Genomic DNA, 13,525 nt, shown 5'->3' on the forward strand with positions numbered 1-13,525 from the left:
TCTCTAGTTGCGGCAAGTGGGGGCCACTCCTCATCACGGTGCGCGGGCCTCTTATTATCGCGGCCTCTCTTGTTGCGGAGCACAGGCTCCAGACGCGCAGGCTCAGTAATTGTGGCTCACGGGGCTAGCTGCTCCGCGGCATGTGGGATCTTCCCAGACCAGGGCTCGAACCCATGTCCCCTGCATTGGCAGGCAGATTCTCAACCACTGCACCACCAGGGAAGCCCGCATAACAATTTTTAACTATAATTTTGCAACTGGAATTAGCAATCGAGAGTCAAAAGGCTTACAATAAATCCAATAAGGGAAACAAGGTTAATTCCAGAAAAAGGGAGGAATGAAAGTGATGAAAATGGTTAACAGGACAGGTTAAGACTGAGGCTGTTGAGGAGACAGAAAAAAACTTGGCTCACAAATCATTTGAGTGAAAATGACTGGATAAAGAGGTCAGATGGTGTAAGGCATCGGGACAGTAACAAACCATTTTAGACAAAAACGGGTTTCTGGAATGGATTGCCTCTCATATTTATTATATCCAAAGCAGGTGGAGGTCTGGTCAAAGATAACAAGAAGAAGGAATAAGGACTAAAGGAAAGGTTTTATGGAGAAAATTCTGAGTCTGAAAGAAACTTAGTCAAATTCGTGTGCTGAAATGCCCCAAAAGGAGTGCTTCTGAGACACAAAACACTAACATAAGTGAGAGGAGAAATTGGGCACTCTGGAGTATCTTAGAGTAAGAGAGGAAGGTTGAAAGGAATAAAAAGAAGAAAATCAGGGACTTCCTTGGTGGTCCAGTGGTTAAGATTTCACCTTCCAGTGCAGGGGGTGCTGGTTCCATCCCTGGACAGGGAGCTAAGATCCCACATGCCTCGCAGCCCAAAAACCAAAACATAAAACAGAAGCAGTATTGTAACAAGTTCAATAAAGACTTTAAAAAAAAGAAAGAAAGAAAGAAAATCAAATCCAGTTCCGAGAGGAGAAAGGCCATCCTCAGGGAGGATCAGAAGAAAAGCTTTCGTCCTGAGGTCTGAGCCGTGAATCGTGGCTCAGACGAGCTGATTCCTGGTACATGTCGCACTGTGCTGACCTGAACCATGTTTGCTGCCTATTTTTTTTTAAACTCACAAAAGTCAAAGTATCATGTAGCTTTTCCTACCCGCCTGAGGCTCCAGTTAATGAAAGAAAAGGATGAATCAGATGTAAGAATATAACTTTGAAGAAAAAGCCCTGATCACTCAACGACATGATCAGTCTAACAATCCCCACAATGTTTGTCTGACAGAGAAATGACTATTTTTGGACTTCAGGTAGCAGAAATGTATCATGAGAACATTCATAGCTATTTGTGGCGTAGAGCCACTTAGAGAATCAGAAAGTTCAAGGCTTGGATGCAGCCTGGTTCTTAAGTGTGTTCTTGTAGTAACAGTTTGTTTCAGAAGGAGTAATCGTGAGGTTTTTTTCTTTTGAGAAACGTAATAGAACAGTAGCAGTAGTAGCTAAAACTTCAATGGTTGCTTCCTAGTGTCAGGCACTGTTTGAAGCCCTCTCCACATGGTAACTCCTGTAACCCTTATAGCAGTCCTGTTAGGTGCTGTTATGATTCCATTTTGCAGATAAGGAAACTGAGGCACGGGAAGGCTAAATGGCTTATCCGAGGTCACACAGCCAGAAAGAACAAAGCCTGGGTTCTAAGATATCCCTCCCACACTTGGCAATCGTTCACAGTTTTCCTTATAATCTATAAAAGAAATACAACACCACACAGAAAGCTGCAGTGCCGGTTATATCACGTTCCCCTTTTCCGTGAGTATGAGGTGCACCCTTCAGTTCCTTTTAAAACACTTTTACATGTATGTCTTATATCTACAGACGATACATAGTGTTATTTTTCATGTTGCAAATATTTATATAAGTAGCAATATACTCTATTTCCTTTGGATTGCGATCTGTCCAGGTTGATATGTGTCCATCTCCCTGCCTGCAGCACCCAGATCCGGGCGCTGGCCACGTTTGGCTCCTGAGCAATTGAAACGTGGCAATTCCAGCTGAGATGTGCTATGCATGTAAAATACAGAGTAGATTTCAAAGACAGTATAAAAACCAGTTAAGTACCTCTTTAATCATTTTTAGTATTGATTACGTGTGGAAACGGTAATATTTTGGAAACATGAGTTAAGTAAAATATGTTACTGAAATGAATTCCACCTGTTTCTTTTGATTTTTGTGTGTGTGGCTACTAGAAAACTGAAAACGACCCAAGTGGCTTTGCTTCTGTTTCTGTTGGAGGGCATTGATCCAGCTCATTCCTCTTAAGTGCCCTAAGTCCGGGTTTTGTCAATCGGTGAAGGAGAAATCCCTAAGTCTGAAAAGTAAGAAGTGATGGTCACTGTTCCTGGGGACTTTTCAAGGTGATTTATGTGTCATAACCTGTTCGGTCTTCCTGGGAGGTTGTATGCCTGCATGAAGGAGGTTGTGCAGAGTCCAGAGTCACACAGCTTCAAACAGGCTGAGTGGGGCCTGGCCTGGCCACCAGCTGGCCCGCAGGGGCCCATGAGAAGCAGGGAGAGCCAAGAGCTCAACGAGCAGAGAGCTTTACTCAGGGACATCAACACCACACAGTCCTTATGTATCAGTGGGGCTTCTATTTTTTCTTTCTTTTTTTTTTTTTTTAACTTTTAACAGAGAAGTTCTGAGCAGACACACATCTGTGGTAATTTCAGCCTTATTGAAACCAGCACAGGCAGTATTTTTCTGACATCCAACATTTTTCTTGCCAATGTTATGAGGTCAGCTTTACTCTTTACCACTAATTGTATTAACTATTTTTAGGGCAAACTGTCAATGCACCCTACTTGTTCCTGCTTCCTACATTTTCAATTTATTTTCTTTAGCCATATCTATTTATATCTGAAGTGTTTGGGGTTTTTTTGTTTTTGTTTTTGTTTTTGTTTTTTGCTGTACGCAGGCCTCTCACTATTGTGGCCCCTCCCGTTGTGGAGCACAGGCTCCGGATGCGCAGGCTCAGCGGCCATGGCTCACGGGCCCAGCCTCTCCGCGGCACGTGGGATCCTCCCGGACCGGGGCACGAACCCATGTCCCCTGCATCGGCAGGCGGACTCCCACCACTGCGCCACCAGGGAAGCCCATTTCTTTTTTTTTTTTAAAGAGGTGTCCTCATTATTCTGCCAGCGATAAAGTTGGGGCTTGTAATGAAGTTATAAACACACTGGGAGGGAGAGATGACATGTGATTTCAATGGGGAGATTGTGGATGAACTTTGGATTCCTTTTCTGATTCTGAATAAAAACCTCACTTTAACATTTTGAATCATACAGTCACAGAACTGGTAGGGACCTGAGGTGTCCTCTGTGTTGGTTAAGACCATGGGCTTTGTATCAGGGAGCTGTGTGACCCTGGGGCCAGAATCCACCATCTATAAAATGGAGATTCTAACATCCACCTTCTAGAGCTTTCTTGTGGATTAAATGAGATGACTGCGCTCTGTTCCTTGTACCTACTTTTGATCCACAGTAGTTGTGGTAATTACTATTATCATACCGTCATTATCTCCCCAGATGACTCCAAGGGGGTATAGTCTCTTCAAGCCCATCTAGTCCTGTCCCAGCAGGACCTTCCTCCTTGTTCTCCACCAGGACCCCTGAATATTCCCCCTGGGGGAGAGGCCCATGGTTAGCAGGCCACCCCCTCCCCGTGCTCGCCCTGTGGGGTGCCCCGGGCAGTTCTTACAAGAAAGCTGTGCTGAGGCCCGCTACCAAAGCGCCCCTCAGCACACCCTCCGACCTCCCCACTTCCTTCTACACTCTCCCTCCCCTAGGACCTGCCCCCACAGACCCCTCCAGATGCATCTGAAAATATCACTGCTGAGGCTTTCCTTGAGACCAGCCACCTTGCTCTTAAGTGCTCTTGCCAATGACTGTGGACCCCTTGCCTCTCCAAAGCCGCTGAGGAAGGGCAGGGCTTTCCTAGCCAAGCTTAGGATGCATGTCCCCATTGCCCAGAAGCGTATCACACAGCCCCACATCATGGCTCGGGAGGACTCGTTTTGAGGACCATAACCACAAACCCAGGAGAAGTCCCCACTTTGGCCTAAGATAGCAGGGAGTGAGAGCGCATGCAAAGGACACCTTTGGAGATCAGCCGTGTGTCTGAAGTTGGAAAGTAGTTCAGGCTCCGCCATGACCCTGAACTAAAGAAGATTCTAGAGGTGAGCACACTGAGACCCAGGGGCTTAAGGAGTTGGCCCACAGGTACGGAGAATACCTGACGTTGACTTCCCCCTCAGATACGATGTTTATTCCTGGCACTAATACCCTTCGGCAATCCCCGCTCGTGTTGAAGTTGAGACAGCCTCCCAACCCCTCCCCCATAGTTAGCACAGCGTGTGTCATCCAGAAGATGATAAGTGATAATATAATTATGATAATAATTAAGTGTTCAGTTATTAGGCCCTCGCAATTTCTTTGTTTCTGCGTCCTTAGGGCGGGCTCAGGGCCTCTCCCCTGGAGGCTTCTGCGCGGCTGGGAACCCTGGGCCCTTCCCCTCGGATTCTCCACGCTCGTGGGCCCAGGGCCTGACACCTGCAGGTGTCCGGCAGGTGCTGTCCCCTCTTCACGAGGCCTTATTTATCTCAAGTCTTCCTGTACTGGTTGCTTTTGGACCCTCTTTGTAACGTGAATAGAAATAAGATGTTATTCCTGAAGTACACCTCCTATTTCTGACTATGGAAAAATTTAGCTGTCTCGGGCACAGCCAAATCCAGGCCACTCTGGACCCGCCAGCCGCCTGTTGCCTAGTAACGACCGCCCTGGCCCCGCCCCTCGCCCTGGCCCCGCCCCGCGCCCTGGCGTGCGATCTCACAGCCTCCCTCCAGGTCCCGCCCCCGCGGCGCACAGTGGTGACGTGCAGAGTCCGAGACACTTCCGGCGCGCTCGGCCGCCGGCCCCGTTAACCGGCTGCGTGGGTCCCGGGCGCCATGGCTTCCGTGGGGGTGTCTGTCGGCCGGCAGGCCGAGGATGCGCTGCAGCCACCCGCAGAGCCGCCGCTGCCCGAGACGAAGCCGCTGCCGCCTCCGCAGCCGCCGCCGCCGGTCTCCGCGCCGCAGCCGCAACCGCCGCCGAGGCCTCCGTCCCCGGCCGGCGTGAAGGCGGAGGAGAACTGCTCCTTCCTCCCCCTGGTTCACAACATCATCAAATGGTAAGGTCCGGGCGGGCGCTGCCCGCAAGTCCCCCGCTGCCAGTCACGTTTCCGAGCTCCGGGGGCGTCCCGCGGTACAAAGGAGGAGGCCGACCCGGAGGGGAGCGGCCTCGCCGAGACCACCCCCAGTCGTCCCAAGAGTTCAGCAGACTCTGGCCCTGGGAGTTGCCAGGCCCTGTGCTGGCAGGCCCCGCTACGGTCAGACCACTCGTGTGCAGCCTGGTGGCCTGAAGCCAGTCAGGCTTCTCTGAGCCTGTTTTCTCACCTGTAATTAGGGGTATAGTACTCACTTCGGCGTCTTTCCTAACAGATCCAACAGATGTGTATCATATTCCATATGTGGCACACTGCTAAGTGCTGTGGGGTGTACAGGTGAAAGGGCAGACTTTTCACCCCCACGTTGATAACCAGTTAGAAGGGAAAACGTCGTGAGAGAGAATAACCCATAATGCAAAGAGATTATAGGGGTGATGATGGGAACATTACAGGAAACGGGTACTGGCCGCCTGCCAGCGCTTACGGTGCCCTAACATGGTGTCACGGGGTGATTGTCTCCTTTTGGCCAGTCTTCGGGTTACCTAACTTTTGAAACTGACCCTTAGGAGAAACACACACGCGCGCACACACACACACACACACACAACCAAAACCTTCCCTATCCCCACATTTGCCCAAATTATTTTTTTACCGTTATTTATGATAACAAAGTGTAAACCCCTGCGCTTAAAATTTTTATTCAGCCATTAAAAACCAAAACAAAGTAAATTACAAGTTACTTTTATAGTAACATTCAAGTGAACATCAATTGTGCTCCTGGATGTTTTGCTGAAATGGAATTGCTACTCACAACATGAAAATATTGTTACTGGCCCAGCTGGGTTTTTCTTTTTTTTTTTTTTGGTTGGGTTGGGTCTTCGTTGCTGCACGCGGGCTTTCTCTAGTTGCCGTGAGCCGGGGCCAGTCTTCGTTGCGATGCGTGGGCTTCTTATTGCGGTGGCTTCTCTTGTTGCAGAGCACGGGCTTCTAGGCACGCAGGCTTCAGTAGTTGTGGCGCATGGGCCTAGTTGCTCCACGGCATGTGGGATCTTCCTGGACCAGGGATTGAACCCGTGTTCCCTGCCTTGGCAGGCGGATTATTAACCACTGCGCCACCAGGGAAGTCCCTCCACCGCTTTTAAAATAGCTGCAAAGCATTTGTTCTCACAGTAGACCTTGACTTCATCTGGCTTCACTTGGTGCAAACATACTGTTTATCGGGTAAGGCAGACTGTTCTGTCCTCATGAGCCTGGGATCATCAAGTAGCACTTCTAGGCTGCAGTGACATAGCAAACACAAACGCAAATGCAGACCCTGCAATCCCAGGGCAGTGCTTGATTATAAAAACGTTATCCAGATCAACCCAAATATACTTATTCTGGTTTTAGGGAAAATATGGAAAAATGAAAATACATGGTGTATATTCTTGCACGCTGATAGAGCAGTTGGGTTGGGCTGGACTTAAAGATCGAGAAGTTACGTACATGAGAGAGAACATGGGCTTTGAAGTCAGATAGCCTTGAATTCGGATCTGCATGCTGACGCTTGCTTGCCTTGTAATCTCAGTAAATACGTAGCCTTTCTAGGCCTTAATTTTTTTATCTCTAATATGTGAGTAATAATGAACTTCAAATGGTGGGTTCAAATGATAGCTTTATGATGTACTGACCTTGGTGAAACAGCTGCTCTGAGCCTCTTTTTTTTTTGTGAACTGGGACTAGTAATACTTAAGTCATAGGTTGTTTTGAGGCGTTCTCAAGAGCATTCTCCTGTGAAAGATGGCGGGTTGGGCTGAGGCTGGCCTTGGGTCCTGATGGCCAGGAGGTGACCCCACGACTCGCCTGCAGCAGCTCTGCCCTTCTCTGTCTTCTTTGCTGAATCCGAGTGAAAAGGCCAAGCGCCCAGATAGGGATTGTTGGTAGGCTGTTTGGAGGAATTCTCTCTTGGGCAGAGAGCACGGAGCCCGGGAGGTCAGAGGCTGTTTGCGAGTGGTCCTGAGGTTGTGCGTACACACACACGCACACAAACACACAGTGTGAACTTGCCTGGGAGCCGAGGAGCCATATGAAGTTTTTGAGCTCAGGCCTGGGTTTTGTAAAGGTAGATGGGACAGAGGGTTTTAGGACGGGGAAAGGACTGGGTCCACAGGAATAGTGGGAGGAGGTGCCAGGGGTGCCCTGAGGGGGGTGGCAGGTGGAGTGGCAGTGCTGGCGGGGGACAGTGGGGCACCCGGCACACAAGGGTATAGGTGTGGGATGTCATCGCCATTCGGATTGCAGGCGATCAGTTGCAAACATGCACATACACATCAACAGCCAAGTAATCTAGCCGTATGATCGTGTACATCTTAACATGGACAGACATCCAAGGTGCATTTTACATGAAGAAAGCAAGAATCAGAACCATGTGTGTAGTGTGGGCACAATTTTGTCAAGACAAACTGAAAAGTATGTGTGTGTTTGTGTGCTACTGACTATCTTGAAGCGATATTAAACAATGTGCACCACGTGTTAACAGAGCTTACCTGGGACAAGGGATTAGAGGGACTTCCCTTTTGTAAGCCTTGGCTGTCTGTCATTAAACATTTTTTTCCCTCAAGCCCTGTAACTGGTGTAATTTAAAGGCCCTACTATTTTAGGAAGATGCCAGCCACTGACATTAGTGTGGGAAGAAGACTGGTCCCAGGCCTGTCGGCGAGGAGGACATTGCGGGTGTGGGGACGTGAGGCCGAGGGGGTCAGAGGTTTTGAGGAGGAAGAAATAGTTTCCCATTTCTTTCCCAAGTCGGATGCCACCAAGAGATCAAAGAAATGCCTCTCGAGTTTGGGAGGACGTGACTTCAGTGACCTGGTGGTTCCTTCTGCTTCTGAGTCACCAGTGGACACACCTGCCCAGCTGACGCCTGTTTGCACCTGCAAGTGAAGCATCGTTCTTAGGCTCACCCGCTAGAACTGTGCAGTGTGCCCGAGTGTGTGTCTCCCACCGGGCCGCCGCCACGCATCACCCGGGCCTGCCCAGAGGACCATCAGGAAGTGGCCTGTCACTCGAGCCATGCGGTGGTGTCCTGAGCGCCCTCGCCTTGCCCTGGTTTGTGGATTTTGTGCTTCTCCACCCAGCCTGGTCTCCTTTGTTTCCTTCTGAGTCAGGTGCCGACCAGCACTGGCCACAGGGGCGGGCCCCCTGGAACTCATGCTTGCTCTCTGGTGCCCAGGCCGTCTCTTCTCTCGGCTGGAGTCAGGGTCCCGCTGTCTCCCCCTCGGGCAGCCTGAGAAGCTTGTGCAGCCGCCCCCCAGCTCAGCTTCCATCCGGGTGGGCTTTACACATGGCTCCTAATTTCCTCCCCTCCCTTTTTTTTTTTTTTTTTTTTTGCAGTATTTTTTTATTGAAGTCTAGTTGATTTACAATGTTGTGTTGATTTCTGCTGTATTGCAAAGTGATTCAGTTACACATATATGTACATTTTTTTTATATTCTTTTCCATTATGGTTTATCATAGGATATTGAATATAGTTCTCTGTATTACACAGTAGGGCCTTGTTATTTACTTTTTTTTTTTTTTTTTTTTTTTTTTTTTGCGGTACACGGGCCTCTAACTATTGTGGCCTCTCCCATTGCGGAGCACAGGCTCCGGACGCGCAGGCTCCATGGCCATGGCTCACGGGCCCAGCCGCTCCGCGGCATGTGGGATCTTCCGCACCGGGGCACGAACCCGTGTTCCCTGCATTGGCAGGCGGACTCTCAACCACTGTGCCACCAGGGAAGCCCACCTAATTTTTATTTTATATATTTTTGTTTGTTTTTACCTTGTCCTTTGAAACTTGTGTGATGTGAATCAGTTTTCTTAAAACTATATTTTAATTTCAAAACTCCCTTGGGACTTAAATTCCTAACGATGTGTTAGCACATATGCCATACAAGTGGAATGATTTCAGAAGCCCAGGTGGTGTCTGTCCAGGGTTGTAGATCTGAGCTGAGACATAAAAGAATTAGAATATAAGGTGCTCCCTCGACGCTGGGGTAAGGTGTACCACTGATGGTGTGTGTAAATTGAGGGCCTCAAATGACAAGAGGAAATGTTTGGTTGGCCATTCGTTCCCTAGAATAAACTATTGATTCTCCAAATCTTGCTTCCAAGTTCAAGCTATTGATAAATAGTGAGCAGGCCTGGTGTGTCTCATTTGTCAGGAATGAGCTGTAACCGACGGATCACCAGGAAAGATGGATATTCTGTCTGCGTAAGCAGAGAAATGATTAATAATAAACATGAACTAGCACCATCTGGGTTGAAATTTCCCATCAAGGATGAACGTTTATTAAAATAAATAAACGATCATTGACAGTTTTCCCCTCTCACGCTACTCAGTGGGTGACTTTGAAAACAGCCTGTGAATCAGCTTTTAGATTTTAGTCTCAACTGCCTTGTTTTCAAAAGCTCATCCATCCATCTACTAACTTTTAAAAGATTTATAGGAGCAACTGACAGGCCGTTTCTTAGATCATAGGTGAAGGTTTTTGTTCTTGTTGTTTGCTTTTAATTTAGTCATGACAGGGAGCATGGATCTCTCGGCAGCTAATAATAGCTGTGAGGTGAAGGGTACGAGCCTGCCTTTAAAATGAGCGTGACCGGAAGGCGAGGAATTTACACGAGTGTGGTGGGAGAGGACACGTACCTGCTGAAAATTTTCCAGTAGCTTGTAACTAGTTTAAAATTTATGAATAGCTCTATGGAAATTAGGATGTATGTTAACAGGTTCAAGCATCTGAACATCAGCTAAAATTATCTTTTGCTTGTTGATAGTCTCCTGATTGGCCTGGAATGTCTCAAATTAGAAATGTGGTATTTCAGCAAGTGTTACTTGCAGTTTGTTACATGACATTGGTAAGAGTTTTTCATTCATTCAGCAGACACTTAGGAACTTATTTGCCAGGCGTCTACTCTTTCAGCAAATGTTGCCTCAGTGTGTGCAGCACCCACGGCCCAGGCTGGGGAAGCAGCTCTGCAAGAGGGCTCAGTGTCCGGCGCGTGCCTGCTGGGGGGTGGGGTGCTGCCTGCACTATGGCTGCACAGGCAAGAACCCGCCCCGTCCCCCGGGCGCACAGCCCAGCCCAGTGGGGAACGCAGGCGACAGGCGTTCTGACGCGGGGATGCGAGGATGGAGCTGTCTGGGCTAATGGTGCTAACACCTGCCCTCTGCCTCCGCAGCATGGACAAGGACAGCCCTGATGTCCACCAGGACCTGAACGCCCTCAGGACCAAGTTCCAGGAGATGCGCAAGGTGGTCAGCGCCATGCCTGGCATCCACCTGAGCCCCGAGCGGCAGCAGCAGCAGCTGCACCGCCTCCGCGAGCAGGTCCGGACCAAGAACGAGCTCCTGCAGAAGTACAAGAGCCTGTGCATGTTCGAGATCCCCAAGGAGTAGATGCGCTGGCCTCCAGGACGAGGCGGGCACGGGCCCCCTGTCTTCCAGCGCTGTGGAGGGCGTCTCTGGTACCGCCTGCTTAGCTGAACGTGGCCCTGACTGCGGAGCCGGTGTGCGTGCTGGCTTCCCCGGGCATCCCTGTGTACTGTCCCCACGGTCCAGATGCATAATGACTGTGTTCCTGCTGCCGGAAGGAGGAGGGCTCCTGAGGCCGGAGGGGCGGGGCCGCGGCCCGGCCTTCAGGCTGGGCTGGCAGATCCCGGGGCAAAGCAGGAAGGGAGGTGGCTGCCCTCCACCCCTCCCCTCCGCTCCCGGCCCAGGTGTTGGATATCCAGGTAGCCAGTGTTGAGTGAGCAGCAGGGTGTGTGGAGTCCACTGGACAGTTAGGCCTGCACTCACATGGCGAGGGTTTAGGATAGAAAAAGGCCTTGGGAGAACGGCACTGTGCCTAAAGACTTGAGGGTGGCTTTTTGCTCTGGAATAGTTTCCTTCTGTGTTTGAGGGGTGGATGTCACTGTCCGTGGGCTGCCCACCGAGGGCCCTGCCGGCAGCCCCGCCTCCAGGTTTCTGCCTCCCACGTGTGGGTGGGTGGCAGAGACTCTTGATCCTCTGTCCCTTGTCACCTTCAGGTAGCTCGTTCAGCCATTTCATGCCCAAGAATGGCCAGACCGCCTCAGACCACGTGGTCTCACCGGCCGTGGTCTCCAGGTGAACAGACCCCTCTTCCAGCTTCTCAGAGTCCTGTTCCTGGTTTAGCCATGACTTCCCCTCTGGCCTGCTCACTGCGTGCAAACAGGCGGTCATGATGTGCTTTCCGCTCAGAGCCACGGTTCTGATGGCCCCTCGGGGTGGGGAGAACTGCACCTGGCAGTCATGCGGCCAAGGCCTGGTTCATAGATGCTTATAAACACCTTTGTTTCACCTAGACAGACTTTGTGTTAGTGTGACCAGACTGAGATAAGAGCATCTCTTTCCTTCGCCTCTGAAGGATGCAGGACAGGTGGCTGAATATCATTTAGATCCAGAAACGGGCTCATAACCTGTGCTGACCGAGTCGGGGGCTTAACAGCTGCCTGCCAGTTGCCAGGAATGTAGGTTGAAGATGTTTTGAGCAGGGGTTCTGTCCGTGTCTGCCGATGGCCACCTGTCAGGTGTGCAGGGGGGTGTCAGGTTTCAGCGGACTTGGCCAGAGGCGCAGGCTCTGAATTTAAGTGGGTGTCACCTGTTAGACCAGCTCTACCATGGGGCTGTTATCAACTGAATCAGTTTTCTTGACGTTTCAGAGTAGTGTGTGGGCCGGTTTTAAGGCTCCAACCAAATACTATGGGACACGAAGCTCAGAAATAAATACCAGGCGGCCGGGCTCTCCCGGAGGGCTACGGTGGACACGGGGTCCTCATGGGCCTCTCCTGTGCTCCAGAGTTGTGACTTGTGACACTTTTCAAGCGTGTGATTAAAAGAACTTGTGCTCTGCTGTAGGGACGTTTTGGGTTTGTACTGAGAAATTCACAGTAGGACATCCCCTTTGGATAGTTGAGAGGAAAACCTCTGCTTTGCTTGGAGGAGACAGAAGGAACCGTGGGCACCTCCACTCTGTGCCCCCGCGCCAGCCCCCAGCACACACGGCCACATCAGCTAGACCACCGTGAACATGGGCTGACCCTGCCGGGAGTGGCATCCATCCCCAGGGTGCAGCTGGCCCGGGGATCATCCTGCCTGCAGTCAGCCCCCAGGGCTGCCATTCCTCCTCTCAGAGGTGGGTTGGGTCCTGGTGGGGGGCAGTCCCCCAGAACGGTTGAAAGCCCTCCCCGGGACAGCATTGATGCCTCACTTGGATGCCTGTTGGCGGGCACCATGTAAGACGTCGCCCGTGGCCCTCACAGCAACCCCAAGCAGAGGCGTCTGCTCTCTGTATTTCATGGGCGGAGAATCTGGGGCTTGGCAGGCGTCACTTGCCCCAGGAGTGCACAATTACAAGTGGCAGAGAGAAGTGGGTCCCGAGTTGGGACCGGGTGCCCTCAACTGCTGAGAGGGGGTGCCGGACCCCACGTGGGTGGCGAGTGCTTCCTGGAGCCGGAGGGGCCGGGGCTGCTGATTGTGACTGGATCCAGGTGGCTATGTGGCAGAGCCTGAAGCCGACTCAGGATGAGGGTCCTGCACAGAAGAGGGCCCAAGGGACCCCTTGAACCATCTGCGGGTTCCAGGTTTGGTGACGCTTTGTTGTCCTGGGCCTGTGCTGAGTATAGGATGGCGCTGGCCGGTCCCCGAGGCCCTTGGGGCTGGGCCAGTGGGGAAACTAGGCAGGTAAACAGCTGGAAGGATGTATCTCTAGGAAGGACCCTGAAGTCCTTTATTTTTGTCCTGGCATTCTAAGGAATGGCTCCACAAATGGAAAGGCATCCAGTCATCTGTAGCTTTTTTGGAGCCTTTTCTCCCAGGAGGGCGGAAGCTATTTTCAGAAAGCCAGGATTATTTTCCAGCTCTGGGGAAGGGGATTCTAATTCCACAGAAGTAGAAACCTGCCTCTCCCTTCTCCCCCTTCCCCCTATTTCTAAAAGCAGAGGAAGCATGGTTTTCCATTTTAAGTTATTTTATTTTATATTAAAAAACCAGTAACAAGACTAACTTAAAAGACACACGCAGTACAAACACCTAGGTAAGATTTTTGTTCATGTCAAATGGTGACACCAGAACTACTATAAAGTGCAAGTTTTATGTTTTGCTTTGTGCAGTTGCACACACATGTAAACAAGTCACTCCCTACAATCGGACCCCGCCCTCAGTTTCAGGCCAGCTGTCATGGCAACCCCCAATCACAGATAATGCCCCGTTTGTCCTGGCCCTCCAGCCGGCAG

At 50.6% G+C, this 13,525-nt stretch overlaps 1 protein-coding gene across 1 annotated transcript; it reads left to right on the forward strand.

Moving 5' to 3' along the window:
* The first annotated feature begins 4,938 nt into the window (after positions 1-4,938).
* MED9 (mediator complex subunit 9) lies at positions 4,939-12,143 on the forward strand. The gene is made up of 2 exons (XM_082602940.1): positions 4,939-5,214; positions 10,454-12,143. Exons 1-2 carry the CDS (start codon positions 4,994-4,996, stop codon positions 10,668-10,670), a joined length of 438 nt encoding a protein of 145 aa, XP_082459066.1. The 5' UTR covers positions 4,939-4,993; the 3' UTR covers positions 10,671-12,143.
* The last annotated feature ends 1,382 nt before the right edge of the window (positions 12,144-13,525 follow it).

This window comes from Mesoplodon mirus (genome assembly GCF_964341445.2).
Source record: "Mesoplodon mirus genome assembly, chromosome: 18".
Classification (NCBI taxonomy): domain Eukaryota; kingdom Metazoa; phylum Chordata; class Mammalia; order Artiodactyla; family Ziphiidae; genus Mesoplodon; species Mesoplodon mirus.

Excerpts from the sequence above, each read along its gene's own strand:
- MED9 (XM_082602940.1), top strand. The coding sequence starts at position 4,994 with ATGGCTTCCGTGGGGGTGTCTGTCGGCCGGCAGGCCGAGGATGCGCTG. Across the intron at positions 5,215-10,453 it reads GTTCACAACATCATCAAATG|CATGGACAAGGACAGCCCTG; the intron begins GTAAGGTCCGGG and ends CTGCCTCCGCAG.